At 36.1% G+C, this 19,934-nt stretch overlaps 1 protein-coding gene across 4 annotated transcripts; it reads left to right on the top strand.

Moving 5' to 3' along the window:
- Nucleotides 1–426: 426 nt before the first annotated feature.
- On the top strand, nucleotides 427–18,637 carry LOC309804623 (dual specificity protein kinase CLK4-like; the record flags this gene model as incomplete). Of its 4 annotated transcripts, none has more annotated exons than XM_082622039.1 (14): nucleotides 476–587; nucleotides 1,355–1,421; nucleotides 5,421–5,511; nucleotides 6,097–6,228; nucleotides 7,279–7,369; nucleotides 7,765–7,831; nucleotides 10,785–10,901; nucleotides 10,994–11,160; nucleotides 11,367–11,461; nucleotides 11,712–11,841; nucleotides 14,616–14,698; nucleotides 17,512–17,591; nucleotides 18,314–18,404; nucleotides 18,488–18,637. In XM_082622039.1, 14 exons carry the CDS (start codon nucleotides 485–487, stop codon nucleotides 18,626–18,628), a joined length of 1,455 nt encoding a protein of 484 aa, XP_082478165.1. In that variant the 3' UTR covers nucleotides 18,629–18,637. The 4 variants fall into 4 exon arrangements, with proteins under 4 accessions (XP_082478162.1, XP_082478163.1, XP_082478165.1 ...); XM_082622038.1 differs by having other exon boundaries at nucleotides 485–587; nucleotides 5,421–5,507; nucleotides 6,093–6,228; XM_082622036.1 differs by lacking the exon at nucleotides 1,355–1,421 and having other exon boundaries at nucleotides 427–587; nucleotides 5,421–5,507; nucleotides 6,093–6,228.
- Nucleotides 18,638–19,934: the final 1,297 nt, after the last annotated feature.

Genomic DNA, 19,934 nt, shown 5'->3' with positions numbered 1-19,934 from the left:
TTGCCATAGAAAGAAGGTAATGATAAAAATAAAACCAAAAAAGTTATTAATTTCTAGCTAGATATTGTTGTCTACTGAAGGCTGTAAGCCTGAATCCTGACTCTTTTTTTAAAAATGGCAGTTAGCAAGTGTTAGTTCAAGATATGCACCAAGCTGAGAATTTATCCAGAAGAATGGAAAGAAAATGCATTCAGGTCTCACAGTGTTATCATTTAGTGCTAGGTGTGTGTGCCACTTAGAATCATCTGACATACCAGTGGGACAGTGCCTCCATGCCTTGGGAACCATTACCTACGAAGATTTTAGAACCTGTAGGACCCCATGTGCTGGGGTTTTTCTATTGAATTAATAGTAATGTGAAATATTTTATTTACTAAATATAACCATCTGTAAATTCCACAACTCACTTTTCATTTCCATTAACAGATGAGTCATTCCAACAGAACTCACTGCCCTGACTGGGATAACAGAGAAAGCCTGGGACATGAAAGCTACAGTGGAAGGCACAAACAGAAGAGGAGATCCCACAGTAGTACACAAGAGAACAGACATTGTAAACCACATCACCAGCTTAAAGAATCTTATTGGTAAATTACACTTGAACTAGTACCATTTTAACACTAATAGTTGTAATGACTTGTCATTAGCTTATATAACTTTCATCTGTCAGATTGTTTTATAAATCAGTCAACAAATACTCATTCAGAAAATATTTACTGAGTGCCTATTATATGCTAGCCACTGCTGTGAATAGAACAGAGTTCCTGCTCTCACATATCTGTGTCCATTTGGGAGCTGTAGGAGACAGTTGATGGAGTCCCAGCTGCCAGTAATATAGTTGTGGGAAATGAGACACACGAAAGTTAAGTAAGTGATTAAAGGACCAGTGAGTGCCTTTAACTTGTATGTAGTAGGGAGAGCTGTACATTGGGGCACTTATTTAGGGTTCCACAAATGAGAGCTAATGAAGGGTGGGGAAGAGTTCATCCAGATGAGAAAAATAGCATGTGGTGTGTGAGAATGTTACAGTGTGTTGGGGATTAGTTGCCTATACTGTATTCTACAGGTTATATTTGTAGATAAGGCCAGTGGATATGTTTGGGATTCTTAGAAGCTTGGCTGTTGTAAGAAGGGCCTCAATAAAAATTTCCAATGGCATGTGTCCTGTTCTGTTGTATTCTTACCCGTGTAAAATTTGGAGGTACTACGTTTATATAGAATTGAAGGAATTTTTCAAGTTCCTAAATGATTAAACAAAGCCTAGGTGAATAGAGTTTCTTTCATTCTGTCCTCCATTAATTTCCCTTTCTCATTTGTTTTTGTTGGTTCTATGTTTTCTCCTTGTTTTGTGCAGATGTTCCACTGGGACTGTTTGCCAGATTGCTTTCTAAATTAGCCAACTGGGGTTACTTTAAAAAACAGTATGCAATTTTTTTCCTTCTCCATGCCAAAACAGACTTGTTCTGTAGAACAGTGAGCTTGTTGTTAATCAGTGCAGACTAATCATTCTTCACACACTATCATATGGAGGGAAGAGGGAGAATCTATGCCAGGATTTCAATGACCTGAGCTAATTAATGTATTATACAAGAATATCTGTACCCTATATTAAGATAACTACAAAATACTCTGTAAGGCTGAACATATAGTACTAACCATTCATGGATTTATTATGCATTGTATGTGTCGAAAGGAAGTGATATGAATGATGAACAGTTATTCATATTCATAATTAACCACAGAAAGATGATACTGAGTCAGTGCAATAACCACTAGGCCAATAGTTTCTTCTTTGATATTGGCACCAGAGATGTCTGGTGGTAATTGCTCTCCATAATCTGGAGTAATCTAATAGTCATTTTCAAGATTCAAAACTTTATAAGAGTGTTTTTTTGTAAAATTATAGGAAAAAAACTGAAAAATACAGAAGCATATAAAGAAGGTACTCTTGGTAGGATGCTAGTCCCCCATTTGGATGTAAAGTTATTTCTTCTGAAAACTATCTTTGTATACAAATCTTTGCCTCTGAATATTTCCTGAAAATAGGTTCTAAGAAGGGACAGTTTCAAGTGAAAGGGTGTGAACTCTTATAAGGCTCTTGCTACATATTCACATATTTTTCCACATATTTTTCTAGAAAGTTTGTACCAAGTTACACTCCCTACGACATGCTGTCACCAGTCTTGTCTATTTTGAAATGCCAAGAATAGTGTTTTCTTTTCATTTGAATGTTTAAATTTCTGCTGAATTTGTCCTCTGTCATGTGCTTATTGAACACTTGAATATTTTTTAATTGAAGTCTAGTTGATTGTGAACATTATTTTTGTATTCTTAGCCTATTTTTTCTATTAAAGCATATTTTTCTTATGATTTATCAGCGCTTTTATTGTAGATCAATTATCTTACCTTTTTTCCTATATATTTCAGAGTGTCTTTTCTTTCTGATTTGTAAGTAGCCTGTGAATTGCTCCCTTCCTACAAGCTTAATCAATTAATTCTACACAGGAAGACTGATGTGGCTGTGAACACTGTGAACACATTTTATATCCTTAAATGTCTTGTTGTAACATAGAGTATCAAGCCTTAAACCAGTGATTCTGAAACTTTAGTGTGAATAGAATCACTTTGGAGGTATGTTTAAAATGCATAGTACCAGATTATTCAGTGAGTCTGACCTGGGGTCCAGGGATCTTCATTTTTAAAAATTCAGTATTTCGATATTGTTAATAAACAGACCACCCTTTGAGAAACACTGTTTTAAGCCCTTTAGCCTGGCATGCAAGATTTTGGATGATCTGTTCCCAGCTTATTTATTTGCCTATGTTCCCCTATGTGAAAATTGCTCTTGCTGAAATTGTCTACTTACTATTTCCTAAGTAGCATGTAGACAAACTCATCTCTAAACCATTCTGGCTAAAAGTACTCTATAAATGTAAGATGGTAATATGCCATTTTTCTTTCCTGGCACTTCTTCTACTTCCTACTTTATCCAAATCCTGATGTCCCTCTAAGATGCAACTCTTCCCTTCTTTTTCACGAAATCTTCCCTGACCATTTTAAGCATTATGAGTTTTTTCTCCTAAGCACTCATATCCAGGCTTTTGGCATTTCCTGCATGGTTGAGTTTTGTTTGATTTTTGTGTGAGTAATCTCAAATTGAACAGTTATTTGTTGGCAGGGATTTTGCCTCATATATTTTTTATCTTCCACAGGACCTGTGTGGAAATAAAAACGAATGCCCATAGCCTCATTAGTCTTGGCTGTTTTAAAGAACTACAGTGAAATATTCACTGGACATTCAGTGACTCTTTTTAGAAATTCAGTCAGTCTGTTCATCCTGTTCACTCTGTCCATATAGCCTTTATAATTCTGTAGACTTTGTTTATCTAATCTCTAAGGCTCGGTTGTTGTAGGCTGAAGAGGTCCTCATCTTTTTAGTTTATCCTCATAGTATTACTTCACTCCATGTTTGTCATTCTATAGATTATTTATGGATTATCAGCAGCTCTAATTTCATGCACTAGTCCAGCTAAGGATTATTAGTGTTAGAGTTTTCCGATACATTTTAGACTTTTATGGGAAGGATGCCTTACAGAATTAAACAGATGCCCTTTAGAGTATGGTAATTTCTAGTTTGATGTATTGTAGATCTCTCCCTTAACGGTTCCAAGCAACTGATCAGATCCCTGACTTAGACCCAGATTTAGACCCTAATATCCTGAGTTGTTTCTCCAATGGCTAGAACTTAAGGCTGACACTGGGGAAAGGGAGCTTCTGCATCTCCCCAGCCTGGATTTGATGCCAGCCCTGTTGAGTAGCAGTTTTAGAGATGCTTCTCCTTTATTTTTGCATAAACCAGCCTCCTGAGAAAAAAGAATGACAACATATTCTGGGAAAAAGAACGAGGTTAGTGAGGGCAGTCTAGTTAACATCTGTCACTCCATTGCTTGTCAGGATTATTTTAGCTGGTGTGTCTGACTGGGCAGGTGTCCCCTCTCTCCCTCAGTGCTCCACGTGCATCCCTCTTGAAGCTTCACACTGTTGAAAAGGATACTCATCCCAGGTAGAGAGGGGGACGGGAAACTGGGCCAATTGACTCTGTCTTTTTCTTTCCATCAAATCAAGGCTGCTTAACTGGAATCCATTGACTTCCTGAGGTCCATGATCTCTGAAATTCCTTGCCAAGATTTGTTTACGCATTTGTGCGTTTCTTAGGGGAGAGGGCCCATACCTCTCAATTAGATTTTCAAAGGGATGTGTAGATTCAGCAGTCAAGCACTATGGGGCTTACCTGGTGGTGCAGTGGTTGACAGTCCGCCTGCTGATGCAGGGGACACAGGTTCGTGTCCCAGTCCGGGAGGATCCCACATGCCACGGAGAGGCTAGGCCCATGAGCCATGGATGCTGGGCCTGCGCATCTGGAGCCTGTGCTCCACAACGGGAGAGGCCACAACAGTGAGAGGCCTGCGTACCGCAAAAAAAATAAAAAAATCAAAAAGAAGGTAAGCACTATGGTACCAGATGATGCTGTTTTCCCTGAATTCTTGTTTATTTCACAAGCAGGAGTGACAGGAAATTCAAAATGCAAAGGCAAGTAGGGGGTTGGGAAATCCTAAGCAAGCAATTATAAGAACCTTTTCTCATTTGAGGGGCATATATTTTGGATATTTTTGGCACATGAAGCAGCGTTCAAAAACTGTGTTGACTATTTCTCAGAAAGATACAGGAAGCTCGAAATAGAGGAGAGGAGATGGAATAGGTGGTGTGTATAATAATACTGGCACATACAATAGGATTTAGAATGTGCTCTACAACCATGGCAAATCGTTTTCCTTCTAGGGATCTCAGTGTAGTCATCTGTAAAATGAAAGGCCTGAAATATATTTAAGATTCCTTTTACCTCTAATACACCCTTTGTGAAAGAACTCTGTGTGCCAGAGATACCTAACTTACATTAAGAAGGAAAGGAATCCTGTTTTGCCTGCCTCATGTTGTGTGTGGCTCTGCAAAAAGGAAGAGAGCTTAGTTACAGATGCATATATCATAAGATTGATGAATTTCAGAAGAGCAGTTTTGTGAATTTTTGGTCTTAACTTTCACCAGAAGGTAAAGGGACACTTAATCAAGTAAACACTGAATATGTTGAATGATTTGACCCAAGGTTTGTTCCTTCATAGCAGTGTATATTAATAGAGATATATGTACCCATTTGCTTGTTGGTTAAAGTAAAATTATTTAAGTTTTGTGAGTTAAGTATAAGTTCTAATTCATCAATTTGTATTTTTTTCTTTTATTGAGTTAGCTGTTGAAACCAGGAATTCTTGAGAGAATGTTTTATTTTAACCACGTTAAAATGTGGTTAAACGTTAAAGCGTTCTAGAATGAAGAGAGTAATTTTAAATCCTTTAATGTGTTTGCAGTCATTATTTAGAAGCAAGGTTCTTGAATGAGAGATATTATCAGGACCGGAGATACATGGCTGAATACAGAAATGACTACTGCAAAAGATACGTTCTTAACATTGCTGAATACAGAAATGACTACTGCAAAAGATATGTTCTTAACATTGCTGAATACAGAAATGACTACTGCAAAAGATACGTTCCTAACATTGATGAATACAGAAATGACTACTGCAAAATATACGTTCCTAACATTGATGAATACAGAAATGACTACTGCAAAAGATACGTTCCTAACATTGATGAATACAGAAATGACTACTGCAAAAGATACGTTCCTAACATTGATGAATACAGAAATGACTACTGCAAAAGATACGTTCCTAACATTGATGAATACAGAAATGACTACTGCAAAAGATACGTTCCTAACATTGATGAATACAGAAATGACTACTGCAAAAGATACGTTCCTAACATTGATGAATACAGAAATGACTACTGCAAAATATACGTTCCTAACATTGATGAATACAGAAATGACTACTGCAAAAGATACGTTCCTAACATTGATGAATACAGAAATGACTACTGCAAAAGATACGTTCCTAACATTGATGAATACAGAAATGACTACTGCAAAATATATGTTCCTAACATTGATGAATACAGAAATGATTACTGCAAAAGATGTGTTCCTAGACGTTATCACAGAGACGTTGAAAGCAGTTATCGAATCCACTGCAGTAAATCTTCAGTCCGAAGCTGGAGAAGCAGTCCTAAAAGGAAGTGTAATAGACAATGTTCAAGTAATCAGTCACGTTCGGTATGATTGATTTTGTTTTTATTTTGGGTGGATACTTATTTGTGTGTAAAAGCTCTTACTGAGCCAATAAGTTTGAAAAAGTTTATAATACTATATGAATATAATTGTGTTTATATTACTTGAATCCTTAAAGGAAACTTCCAAATTCTTACAACTAATCTGCATTTATTAGTTAGTCCTCATTTGCCCACATTTACTCATTTTCTGCAGACCAGATCATGAGGTTCTTGATTTTAATGTTAAAAATATTTTTATCTTTTATAACATAATCATACGAAAAGATGAAGCACCCATCTTTTCTTTCATCTTAAACATTTTTTACTTTAAAAGAAACCCCTTTCCCAGTACTTGGAGACAAATGTAGAAAGTTGCACTGGTGGATACTTACCCTGTGTATAGCACAATCTGCAATTAGTTCCATTGGAGTTCTGAAAGTGGGTGCTGAAGGGGAAATTATTGTCCAGAAAGCCTGCCTTTTTTTTTACACTCATGAATCTTCACTTGTTTGCAGTAAACTATGAGTTATTATTTTCCTCCCCAAGTTTTCTTCAGTAGAACTATCATTGATTAGATCAAACATTGACATTAGCCTTTATTTTCCCCTTTTATTTTAATAAGTATGTTTAAAAATATTGCTAAGTATCAATTTGAGCTAATCTTGACGTTTTAAAACATTTTCCTGCCAAACTAGACATCTCAACTCACAGCATAGGCTATTTTATAACGAGATTAATAGATCATGACATTGCATTCTTTAAATTTCAGACTTCAATTAAGTCAGTGTTTTAGAGACAATTGTGTTGTTTTTTCTATTGCCACTTTAAGTAACTTATCTGAAAATCTTGCCATGTTTTTCTTCTGTAACATAAACTGTGTCCTGTGAATCTCTGGGGACTGAATTTGAACTTGCTCCTGCCAACTCTTCGTGGCCTGGTTCTTATCTGAATGCCTGAATATCTCCCCGCTGAATGAATTGCGTATTCTGCCCTGAATTCACTCTGCTATATTGATTGGCTGGACGATCTTGGTGCTGCCCACTTGCCGTTCCAGAAGAGCCACCAAAGGAAAAGATCCAGGAGTATAGAAGATGATGAAGAGGGTCACCTTATCTGTCAAAGTGGAGACGTTCTAAAAGCAAGATGTATAGAATATTTTTCAACACTTTTTAAACTTTGCAGACAGAATAATCTTTTTAAGAATAGTTTGTCAGCGGGGTCTAAAGAACTCTTCATTGCTTTTTTGTTTTGTTTTTTGTGGGTTTGTTTGTTGTTCTTTTGTATTTCTTCTTTTCTATAGAGTTTAAATATTTCTACTCTAAAGTTCCAAAATAATCAGTGGAATTTGAGATTAGAGCAAGAAAAATAGCTATCTACATTATTTTTGTAGCATCTGAAAATAAAATAATTTGAGGGCTGGAACGTTAATTATGCTTTAATAGAGAGCATTTGAAAAAATTCCACACTTAAGCATTCATTATTTGAATAACTGATAATTTGTACTCAGGTACTTACACTTCTTTCTCCCCCCTCACTTTAGATGAAATCGTGAACACTTTGGGAGAAGGGACCTTTGGCAGAGTTGTAGAGTGCCTTGATCATGGCATGTAAGTTTGTTGTTTTTCTTTTTTGAACATTCTGATATTTTTGGTGGAGAAGGATCCATAATTTAGATGAAATGGAATTTAAGTGGTAGCTATGTGTTTTCCTGGGAGGTATAAGTATTCAGAAGTTCTTGAACTGTGTACGATTTATTTACCATAAGTATGGATTTTGACCAAGAATGCTGAAAATGTTTATCAGATGGAGTTCATGGAAATTAATGTCAGTGTTCAAGTGAAGACTTTCCCAGAACTTAGGTCCTTAGCTTTCTATAAGAGATTTGGAGTGCTTTACCCTACTTTTGAATTGCAGAGACAATAAATTAGCATGTCTAATCTTCTTGGTTCAAAAACTTTTATTTCCAAAGGATAATATTTGCACGTTAGGGCTAGCTTCTCAAACTATAAAAAAATTATATTACTTGAAGCCTACAGAATAAAGTCCAGATTCTTTAATGAGTTATACTAAACTTTTTGTTCTTTGACCCTCTCTGCTTCATTTTCATGTTTTCCTCTAGGATCTCTCTTCTGCGGTTGCAAATTTTTTTGTAAGTGAACGTCTTACAACAGTTTAGTGGAAACTGCACATTTCTAAATTGACATCTATACTTTTCATCATAAAATAGTTGAGGATGTAATTTCCAGCTTATTGTAAATGGTGATTTTTTTAAAAAAAACATATCTCTCTTTCTAAATATGTTTGGGGGAATCTAAATACAACAGCTTGATACCTCCTGTCATCCATGAACAAACTTTTCTTGAATACTTAGAAATGCTTTATCTTGAACTTAACTTTTACTTCACTTTTTATAAAGAATATTATCCTAAGTGTCTTTTATTATCACCCTTTCCTCTCTATGACAAAAATGTGAACATAAAGTAAAATTTTAAGATATTTTGAAATACTTTGACTTAGGAAAGTTGCTAAGAATTCCCATCTATTCTTCACCCAGATTCCACAAATGTTAACATTTTACAGTGTTTAATCATTCTCTATATTTACATGTTATATGTATTTTCAAGTTTTGCCAGCTTATCTACAACCTGATTCACATTTCACTAGTTGTCCCATTGAGGTCTTTTAAAAATTTCTTGAGGTTCCAAGACTTGAGTATTTGAGATATTCCAATGAAGAGTATTCAATTGATCAAGTACAAATCTGTTACAAATTTTGATACTTATTAGACCTAAAACATACAATGTAATTGTAAATATATCTTTTATCGAGATGGTTGGGGCCTTTAAAAAAATGAGTTCATGTGTCCATAGATAAATCTTACTGTTTTAACATTAAGTTTCCATTTTTCTTTTTTTTTAATTGACAAGTAATATGAAAGCTTATAAGTTTAAGGTGTATAACGTTGGTTTGAACATTTATATACTGCAATATGATTACTATAGTAACATTAGCTAACACCATTATCCATTTTTCATTTTTATAGCTATTAGCACTGTTCATTTTTATAGCTTATTAGCAGTTAGAAAACTTGTCCATATGATGAAATAGATGAGACTAGAAGAAGTTTTGTCACAGCAGTTTTATAGTAATTCTTTTAAGTCTTGAGATATATGCTATACATCATAGGGAGATAAATCATTAAAAATTTAGTTTGATGATTATATATCAGCCCACAACTTCATTGGGACCTTGTCAAAAGAAATGAGTTCGGAATAGGTTTGCTATCCAGCCACTAGAAAAATTTTTGCCTCAAAGAATTTTTTTTTCTTTTTTATAAACAGCCTGGGGCACAAACCTTGCCATATTAATTTCACGTGCATGGGGTTCTCTTTTGTAATGTGGGAAGGCCATAGTGAAAAATGCAGGGTTGACTGCTGGCTTGTATTCAAGAAGATCAGGTTTAGAAAAGAGGACAGAAGGAAGCTGAAGATTTGGAAATCCTTTTCCTCAAAATCATTTACGGCTTTTTTTTTTTTTTTTGGCCGCACCACATGGCTTGCGGGATCTCAGCTCCTCGACCAGGGATTGAACCTGGGCCCACGGCAGTGAAAGCTCATGTCTTAAGCCACTGGACCACCAGGGAATTCCCTCTGTACTTTTTAGGAAGTACTACAGATGCCCCGGTCTAAAACACGCTGCCCTACATTGTTGCTATTTATACCTCTTCGCATCCGTGAATGCACTAAACATTTTTTTGGCTTGATGACTTATTGCTGGTGTCTCCTTTGCCAGAATTATCTAACAAACTGATAGTTGTCTTTCTTCTCTGAAGAAGTCTGAGCTCCCCTAACTCTGATGGTTAGGTTCTTTCTTCTCTCTATACCTTATACCAGGCACTTCTAACCTAATGATAAGTTGTTCAAGTGTCTGTCTTTTCCATTAGACTGTGAGGTACATGGGACAAGCTCCTTTTAACAGTGATTCCAATGCAACATCTGGCACATTCGGTCTAGCCTGGCGAATGAGTGAATGTTTTCAGCAGTAGTATCTTCAAGGTTTATATTTTTATCCTTTTTTTAAAAAAAAAACTACTTATAAAATCTAGGTCAATTTAAACTTTTGGAAACAAACATTAACGTTCTTAAGTATTAAGAGAAATCATCACTCTGTATAATGTATATTTTGTCAAAATGTTTTGAAAAAATGTTTATAGATCTGCTATAATATACCCTGAAAGATTATTTTAGGAAAATAGCATAGAGTGATTGGTACTTAACAAGATGATGCTTTAGAGCAGGGGTCCCCAACCCCTGGGCCGTGGACTGGTAGGAACTGGGCCTAACAGCAGGAGGTGAGCAGTGGGCGAGCGAGTGAAACTTCATCTGCTGCTCACCATAGCTTGCATTACCACCTGAACCATCACACCCTCCCCTCAACCATGGAAAACTTGTCTTCCATGAAACCGGTCCCTGGTGCCAAAAAGGTTGGGGACAGCTGCTTTAGAGGATACATGTCTTCAACGCCCTTCTGTACATTTACCATTTTCATTTTGTTTTTAAGGGGTGGCATACATGTAGCAGTGAAAATCACAAAAAATGTGGGACCATATCGTGAAGCAGCTCATTCAGAAATCAAAGTATTGGAGCATTTAAATAGTACTGATCCCAATAATGTCTTGTAAGTAAGAAACTTGGAACTGTGATCCATTATGTTCCATGAAATAATCAGAATTCTGTGAACTGAATTATTTGTATTCTGATCTGTTTCAGCCGATGTGTCCAGATGCTAGAATGGTTTGATCATCATGGTCATATTTGTATTGTGTTCGAACTCCTGGGACTTAGTACCTATGATTTCATTAAAGAAAATAGCTTTCTGCCATTTCAAATTGACCATATCAGGCAAATGGCATATCAGATCTGTCAGTCAGTAAATTGTAAGTATACTTGTTAAATTTTTAAATACCAGTCAATTAAAGGTTTTATTGGACAAGCAACATATCAAACCATTGTCACTAAAAATGCACGTTGCAAGTAAAGATGAAACCACTTTTGATCCCTACCTCTACTACTAATTCTCCTTTCCCCCGGTACAGATTACATTTGTAAGTGAAACTAATAATGTCTTTTTGTTCTTTTGTAGTTTTGCATCATAATAAATTAACCCATACAGATCTGAAGCCTGAAAATATTTTATTTGTGGAGTCTGACTATGTAGTCAAGTATAATTCAAAAATGGTAAGTTACACTTGTTTTAATTTTGGTAGTTGTCTTTAAAATTAATTTAGCTTGGTGATCCTTGGATGAGGAATTTTACCTTTGAGGCTTATTATATCCTGAAGTTTAACCCCAAAAGGGTAATCCTTTGCCTTTCTCATGGGGTTATTTTGAAAATCAAAAAGAGAATTCATGTGCAAGCCTTTTGGATAGTGCTATAAAATATTTCATATCTTTATTGATCTTTGTGTTTACTTAACTGTATCTCTAGAAACGTGATGAACGCACACTGAAAAACACAGATGTCAAAATTGTTGACTTAGGAAGTGCAACATATGATGATGAACATCATAGCACTGTGATATCTACACGGCATTACAGAGCTCCAGAGGTCATTTTGGGTTAGTAGATACCAGACTTCCTGATATTTTAATTGAAAAAGAGATTTTTTGTTCTCTATAGCTTTTATTGGGGGGCAGGTAGTTGGGGGATAGCTGTAATTTTCTTAGCAGTGTACAGAAAATGTTTTCTGTTTTCATAAAAGCTGTCTGGACATTGCTATAAATAATTTTCCTGAGTGGGAAAAATGTGATATCATCTGTAAAGATATTCCAGGTGGTGGTTCTTTTTGAACAAGTCAGTCTTACAAGATCATAAGAGAACAAGCTGTATTGGCTAAGTCCATGACAGCAGTGTGATTTTGAAGCGATGTGGGCACCTCTTTTCGTCTCATCACAAAGCATGGTGCTGGGGAAAATGCTAAAGATTTGGCTGGCAGACGTCTAGATGTAGGGTGGACGGAGGTTAAGAGGAGAAGAAAGAGGGGCTAGTCTAAGAGGAGAGCTTCTTTGATCATCTTTGACATGGGAAAGCATGGAAAGGAAAATTAGTTAAGGTGCAGGGTTTTTCAATATTAATAAAAGGGAACTCAGTGAGGGAGAGCGCATCTTATGCCTCAAAATTTAAAAGTTCGAGACCGAGTCATGTTGATAGAGCAAGGAAGTCAGAGATGGATTTGGGGGCTTGGAGACAGTGGGAAAAATTCAGATCAGGTGATATTGGGAGATAGTTAAATGGTATAAGCATATTACTTTGCCAAAAGTAAGTTTCAACCGAGGTTGGATAGTAAAACATCTTTGTGGAATCAGTCTTTTCCACTTTTTACCTTTTGTCGAAGAGGACTGGGTAGTTGAGAATATGAGTGTGAAAGCAAACTAATGATGTTTACCTAGAGTAAAGAATTAGTAAAAGGGACAGGAAATTAAGAATAGTTTGTAGTGCTGGCTAGTAGAACTTTCCATGATGATAGAAATGTTGTATATCTGCACTATCCAACATGGTAGCCATTAGTAGCCACACGTAGACTACTGTGTACTTTCAGTATAGCCAGTGTGACTGAGGAACTGAATTTTAAATTAATTAAACTTTTAGATTTAAATAACCACATGTGGCTAGTGGCTACCACATAGGATAGCACAGGTTTGGAGCTCATCTTTGAGATTGATGTTACTAGGATTTCTGCTTAGTATGGTCTGAAAGAAGCTGCTATGTTGCAGTAGTTTAGAAAGTGTATTCATGGTTGAGGACTGAAGCCTGCAATGAAGGTAAAAGAAAAGAGTGTGGGAGGAGATTGTGGACAGAGAGGTATTTTCAGAGCTTAAAAAGAGATAACTTGCTGTGTTTTATCAATTTTAAGAAGAAGATTTTTCTCCACATTTTAACATGTGAGGAAACATAAGACAAAACAGCATTTTTTCTTGGTTATTGGTTCATAAAACAGTGGTGTATCTTACAGTTAGTTAATGGCCTCCTCCTAGATTGCGTAAGATACAGTGATTCTTAGTAATAATACAGTCCCATGTGTGGCCAGGCTGGGGATAGTTGATATAAATCTGAAATTGGGGTTATTGGTGTTTAGGAAAAGAAATGAACAGATGGGAAGATTAGAAGGGTTCTTTGTGTGTTTGTGAAGTGTTACTCCTGAGGATTAAGGCAGAATTAGGTTGAAGAGGAAGATGTTGTCAGGTGCCACCACTGAGGAGGGCAGTTGGTCTCATGTCTTGGGTGTTGGTAGTAAACAGAAGTTGGTCAAAGTGAATGATGTGAAATTCCAAAGAGTATGAGAGCTGAGCCATAAGAGAATGAGGTAGTTTACAGTCACTTGGGAGAAAGCTGGACTGGGAGACAGGAGTGGCTGGAAAAGAAAACTTTCATCTTAGATCCAAGCTCTATCATTTGCAGATTTTGTATGTGTTACTGTAAGTAGAAACCATGCTCCATTATCCTTTTGTTCAAGTGATAAGTACCATGAGGGTTAACAAAAATGGCTAAGTCATAGTCAAGTTCCTTGAATATATTGTTTCTTCCTTTGTCTTTAAATTCAGTAATGTTACTGAAAGTAATTGAAATGTCTTTTAAAGTAGGTTTTATTTGTACATTATTTTTTATTAAAAACTTAATCTTTAAAAGGTTAAAACATCTGTATGGTTTAGGTTTACTCTTTTCCTTTCTAAATAGATAGAGACTTAAGGCTAGGTGTTTTTTTCTTTTCTGAATAATGTTACTATTGAGAATTCTGAAGGAGAAAATATATGATCATGTCTAGACAACCTGAAAGTACATATATAGATACCTCTCTATGTGAACTTTAAATATCTGTATAATTCTGCTTATGGGTGACACTGCTTATAATATCCATTATAATTCTTACATAATTTAGGTGACACTACTATTTCTTTTAATGGAAGAAATAAACTCAGATATCAAGCTGATGGTAATTGATAAGGGGTTAGTAATTACACTCTGAGGATAATTATTGACCTATGTTTGCACTAATAAAATGTAAAATTTCATAGAACAACCGTTAAGTGGGTATAACAGTGCTCCTCATTGCACAAGCAATTCAGAGACTACGGACTATTTGCTCACCCCTCTTACTTTCCATAAAATGCCTCCTCCCCCAGGTTAAAATACTGTAAGTTGATACAAGGATATGGAGGACTCTGAAAGCATACTGAATCATGTTTGGTATAAAACTAAAAATGTAAACCCTGAATTTACTATCATCTTCTCCTAAATGGGCTATATAAAGAGAGCACCCACATAGGAAAAGATATTGTGTATTGGCAATTAAAAATTGTTGCCTAATAAAATGTTTGGTTTTGTTTTTAAATAGCTTTAGGTTGGTCTCAGCCATGTGATGTTTGGAGCATAGGTTGCATTCTTATTGAATATTACCTTGGTTTCACAGTCTTTCAGGTATGTATTTAGTAAATGTTACTTACTGATTCATAATGAGCTTTAATGTTAAAGGCATGTTAAAGTTTTGGTTTCCATATTGGAAAGTTGCCATAGTGTCATTATTCTTAAGATGTAAACTTCCATGTGCAAAATAGTCATCCTTCTCTAAAACCACAGTTGAATGAACTACTCTCAGTGAATGGTCATAATTCATTCTGCATGTGGAGCTTTTAAACACATGGTTCATATTGACTTCATATGATCCATTTTATTGTGATGCTCCTTCATAAATTTACATTAGTGTTACTATGGTCAGTTTTAATTCAGCGCTGGTTATGTTGCACTTTTATTAAAAGAATTCAGAAACAGTAAGTTGTATTAAGCATGTATGACACCCTAGGCACATTTCTAAGCACTGTGTGTATAAAAATGAAAAGACAGCATCTCTCTCCTCAAGGAAGACATACACAGGATAGACATGGGAAAACGTACAGTACAATATGATACTTGCTATAATGGAACAATGTAGAAGGGAACCCAGAAAAGGTGAACGGTTAAGTTTCCTTCGAGAAGGCATCACTGAGGAATAGGGAGTTTAATCCAAGCTATAAGGAAGAGTAAGAGTTTGTCAGAAAACTAGAGTGTGTGATGGCCATATCAGGAAGAAATGGTATTCATAAATGCAAGAGGCATAAAGGAAGCTACTCTAGTTGAGGAAGGATGAATAGTGCTGCCGGAGTGTCTTGGATAAATAGGAAAATGGTGTCAGTAGGCAAGTACTGATTCATAGTGGACTTGTTTGCCATAGAAAGGTATTTGTTTTATCCTAGGAGTCAGTGGTTTCCAAATGTAGACCGGTCTAAAATGAAAATGATTTTGTAGGGTTGCCGTTCTGGCTTTCATTTAGAAATTATCTCTCCTGTTTTTTTTGGTATTAAAATGTTCTTTCTATGCAATGATAATAGTTATTGGCTTACTTGGCAGAACAAAAAGGAGAAAATGTTATTTAGGTCTCTACTTGTTTTCCTCATAATTTTGCTTATGTCGGAAAACTAAAAGTCTTGAAAGCTTCAAGTGGTGTAACCATTGGAGAACTTTAAGAGGGTTGTGATTTGATCAAGGTGTGTTGTTGGATGGGGTGAGGGTGGTTAGGAAGTTCCTGGCTAATACTGTCAAGGTTGCTTTGAGGTTATGGCAATGCAGGATGAGGAGGGAGGAAGCTGTGATGAATTATAAGTCACTTAGGTGGCTGTTGCAGAATATATGTGTTCGCCGCTCTGGGGCACCTCACCAAACTTCTGTCTACTCCATAGAGATCTGTTAAAAGTACTCTGAGTTTGTAGACAAGTTTGATATCTAGAACATAGCTGTCGGACATTTCTAGGGGGTGGTGTCTGGTTTTGTGGTAGTAAGCTATAGGGTCAAGGAAAAAGTTGAGCACAGTGCATGCTTTCTTCATTCTGACACATATAAAATCCTTCAGATGGTTTTATGATTGTAAATCATTCTGAGACCTTAAGCGTCGATTATTAACTTTGGTTTGAGATGTGGTTTATATTTTAATTCCACCCTCCAAAATAGTCTTCAACTAAGGAACTTTTTGAAGATAATGGAGCTTGTATTATTTATTCCTGTCATGACTTAAGAACATTTTGAAAGCAGTGTGCTAGGCACAGTAGTTAATGGATTTAAAAAGCATTGCACATAGACTCTGCTCTTCAGAGCAAGGATTGGCAAACTATATCCTATCTGATGCCTGCTTTAAAAAATGAAAAAGAATATGTGGTGGAGACCATCTGTGACCATCCAAGCCTAAAATATTTACTATCTGGTCCTTTATAGAAGAAGCTTTCCAGCCTCTGCTTAGGAGTGTACCATTTAGTTTAACAATTTATTCGACTTTAGCCAAAGCTCTGTTACTGTGTAATTTAAGAATATGAGTTTTGACTTGGGTTCACAGCTCAGGTTTCCTCATTGATGAGCTATATGAGCTTGAGCTAGTATCTTAACCTCTTTGAAAGTTATGTTCCCACATTCCTAGCTCAAGGTTGTTGTAAGAATTATTGGGACTGTATTTTTATTGTCTAGGATTAGTGTTACAAAGTTGCTATCCATTGGGTAATGGAGGTTAGTTAAGCAACCGATAAAATGAGTAGCCAGGTTATTGGTAATCTTCCCAGTCATCCCTCAGTTAAACAGTGCAAGTAATACAAATAAGGAAAAACTGTTCTGTTTTACATTAAACAAATTATTCGAACATTGTAAATCAACTGTACTTCAGTAAAATATACTTAAAAAGTTGTTCCTCAATCAGCTCTACAAACCTTACCAATTCATTTCACAAATCAGACAATCAGTGTAGCTCATTCAGTTTTATTCCATCTTTGAAGTAGAGTGTAATATAAATTGTATAGCTGTCTAATCTAGTCCTTTTATGGGAACACTATTTTCTTTTTTTTTTCTTAACATTTATTTATTTACTTTTTTTGGGGGGTTGCATTGGGTCTTCATTCCAGCACGTGGGCTTCTCTCTTGCTGCGGTACGTGGGTTTTCTCTCTCCACTTGTGGTGTGCGGGTTCCAGAGTGTGTGGGCTCTGTAGTTTGTGGCTCGCGGGCTCTCTTGTTGTGGTGGGCAGGCTTAGTTGCCCCGCAGCATGTGGGATCTTAGTTCCCCGACCAGGGAGCGAACCCACGTCCCCCGCATTGGAAGGTGTATTCTCTACCACTGGACCACCAGGGAAGTCCCGGACACACTGTTTTCTTGTGTTATCCTTTTATGTGCGTGTAGGGAAATGGAAAGTGCTAAGTTTCTTTTTCCTATTTTTTTTAGACTGATGATAATAAAGAACACCTGGCAATGATGGAACGTATATTAGGACCCATACCAACACACATGATTCAGAAAACAAGGTATGCTTTTTAAGATTAAAGTCCTTATTGGGTACATGCAGTGGCCTATATTCAAACTATAGAAAACCCATCTTTGTTGTTATTGCTTATTCCAAAGACTGTAGATTTTGAATTCTTTTTCATGAAGTCAAGTTTTTGAAAAGTAATGCAATATTTACTTTGTGATCCAGTAAATAAAGTGGTGTTTTTATACTCAGGTTAACCTTTGCATAAATGTTTTCCTAGGTTGATTTAAAAATAATACATAGAGTAGTAAAAAGAGCTTGATTTTGGAGTCCTATCTAAATTTGAATTCCAGACTGTTGCAAACCACATGTACGTCTTTGGACAAGAATACTATAAGTGGTTTCAAAACATAGCTTCACCGCAGAAGTCATCCAGGGAATTGTTAACGATTTCTAGCCCCATTCCAGATCTAGTGAAATCAGAATTTACAGGAATGGATCTAGGAACCTCTGTTTTTGAAGCTGGCATTGTTTCACATATGGTACAACTTAGGTGGGATACTAAAACTTCAGAGGGTACAAGATTAGGAAAAATACCATATAAGGTATCCGATATAATTATTGCTGAGATTTTTAGAAATTGTATGTTTATGTATATATAGAGAGATGTCTATGGTTCCATCTTTTCCCCCAATCCCCTGTTTGGGGCAGGGTAAGAATGTGGGTTTGGGGTTTCTTTTTTTCTTAAAATTTAATCCAGACTTCTCTTTCCTATAGGAAACAGATGTATTTTCATCATAATCAGCTAGATTGGGAGGAACGTAGTTCTGCTGGTAGATATGTTACGGGACACTGCAAACCATTAAAGGTAAAAAAAAAAAAAAAAAAAAAAAAAACCTGTTTTAACTATTTTTTATTGTCTTTCTTAAACAAAGTCATTTTTCCCCTCAGGAATTTATGCTCTGTCATGATGAAGAACATGAGAAACTGTTTGACCTGATTCAAAGAATGTTAGAATATGATCCAGTGAAAAGAATTACCTTGGATGAAGCATTGCAGCATCCTTTCTTTGACTTATTAAAAAAGAAATAAAATGGAAATCAGTGGTCTTACTATACTTGTCTAGAAGAGATGATTTAAGACTGTGTCAGTCAACTCTAAACATTCTAATATTTTTATAAACCTTAAATTATTTTGTACAGTTAAGTGTAAATGCTGTATGTTTTGTATCAATCGCATAATTATCTTGTTAAGCAAATATGGTCTTGATAATGAATGAAATATAAAAGCTAAAATTAATTTTCCTTTTTTGAGATTAATTACCATTTTTAAAGACCTTTGGAATATCCTTTGTGTCCAGTGATTGATCTTGCCTTTTGTACATGGAGGTTGACTCTTGGAAGTGATTTTTGTGTTTGGTTTTTTGTTTTTTTTGAGTAAAAGGAAATCTTGACTATTTCATTCTTAAATGAATATTCTTTATTTACCTCAAACTTTCCTTAACTTTAAAAGATTTTTCTGTAATTGTTGAACAGGTAATAAGTATTATTAACTTTAGGTAGGCAGGTATTGGAAACCAAAACCCATAGGAACTGTTTGCTGTTGGAATTTCATTAAATTGTAAGTATTGTGTTCTGTTTCATTGGTTGATGTCAGTGGTGGTAAGTAGCATTCATGGAAAGACATCCAACTTGTGCACTGTAGTAGATTAATAAAACCACATACACACTTCGTTTAAGATTAAAGTCTAGGGCCTCCCTGGTGGCGCAGTGGTTGAGAGTCCGCCTGCCGATGCAGGGGATACGGGTTCGTGCCCCGGTCTGGGAGGATCCCATATGCCGCGGAGCGGCTGGGCCCGTGAGCCATGGCCGCTGGGCCTGCGCGTCCGGAGCCTGTGCTCCGCAACGGGGGAGGCCACAACAGTGAGAGGCCCGCATACCGCAAAAAAAAAAAAAAAAAAAAAAGATTAAAGTCTAACTGGAAAGTTAGCTTGGAAAGTCCTGTTTTCCAATGGTTATTTATGTAGTTAGTCACAAACGTAGAAATAGGAATTCTGATGACTGAGGTTTTTGTTTTTAATGCCAAATCTTCAGGAGTCTAGAAATTGTCCAATATCTGTCTCCTTACCATATGAAGTATAAATACTTAAACCTCAGCCTATGAGACTTTATGGTTATTATTAAACAATTTGTATTTATGTTACTGTTTACTGGAAAACAAAAAAAAAGATGATTTGATCGGAGAACACTTGGGAAGAAAACTGCAGAAGTTTCCAGACCCTGATTGGTTAACATAATGAACTTTTTGTTTGTCTGTAGGTATTTTTTTCTGCTTACCTGTTTACACATGAAAAACTAAGTGGTAGGGGCTTCCCTAGTGGCACAGTGGTTGAGAGTCC

Source organism: Mesoplodon mirus (genome assembly GCF_964341445.2).
Source record: "Mesoplodon mirus genome assembly, chromosome: 5".
Lineage (NCBI taxonomy): Eukaryota > Metazoa > Chordata > Mammalia > Artiodactyla > Ziphiidae > Mesoplodon > Mesoplodon mirus.
This window is presented reverse-complemented; position numbering and strand designations above follow the sequence as displayed.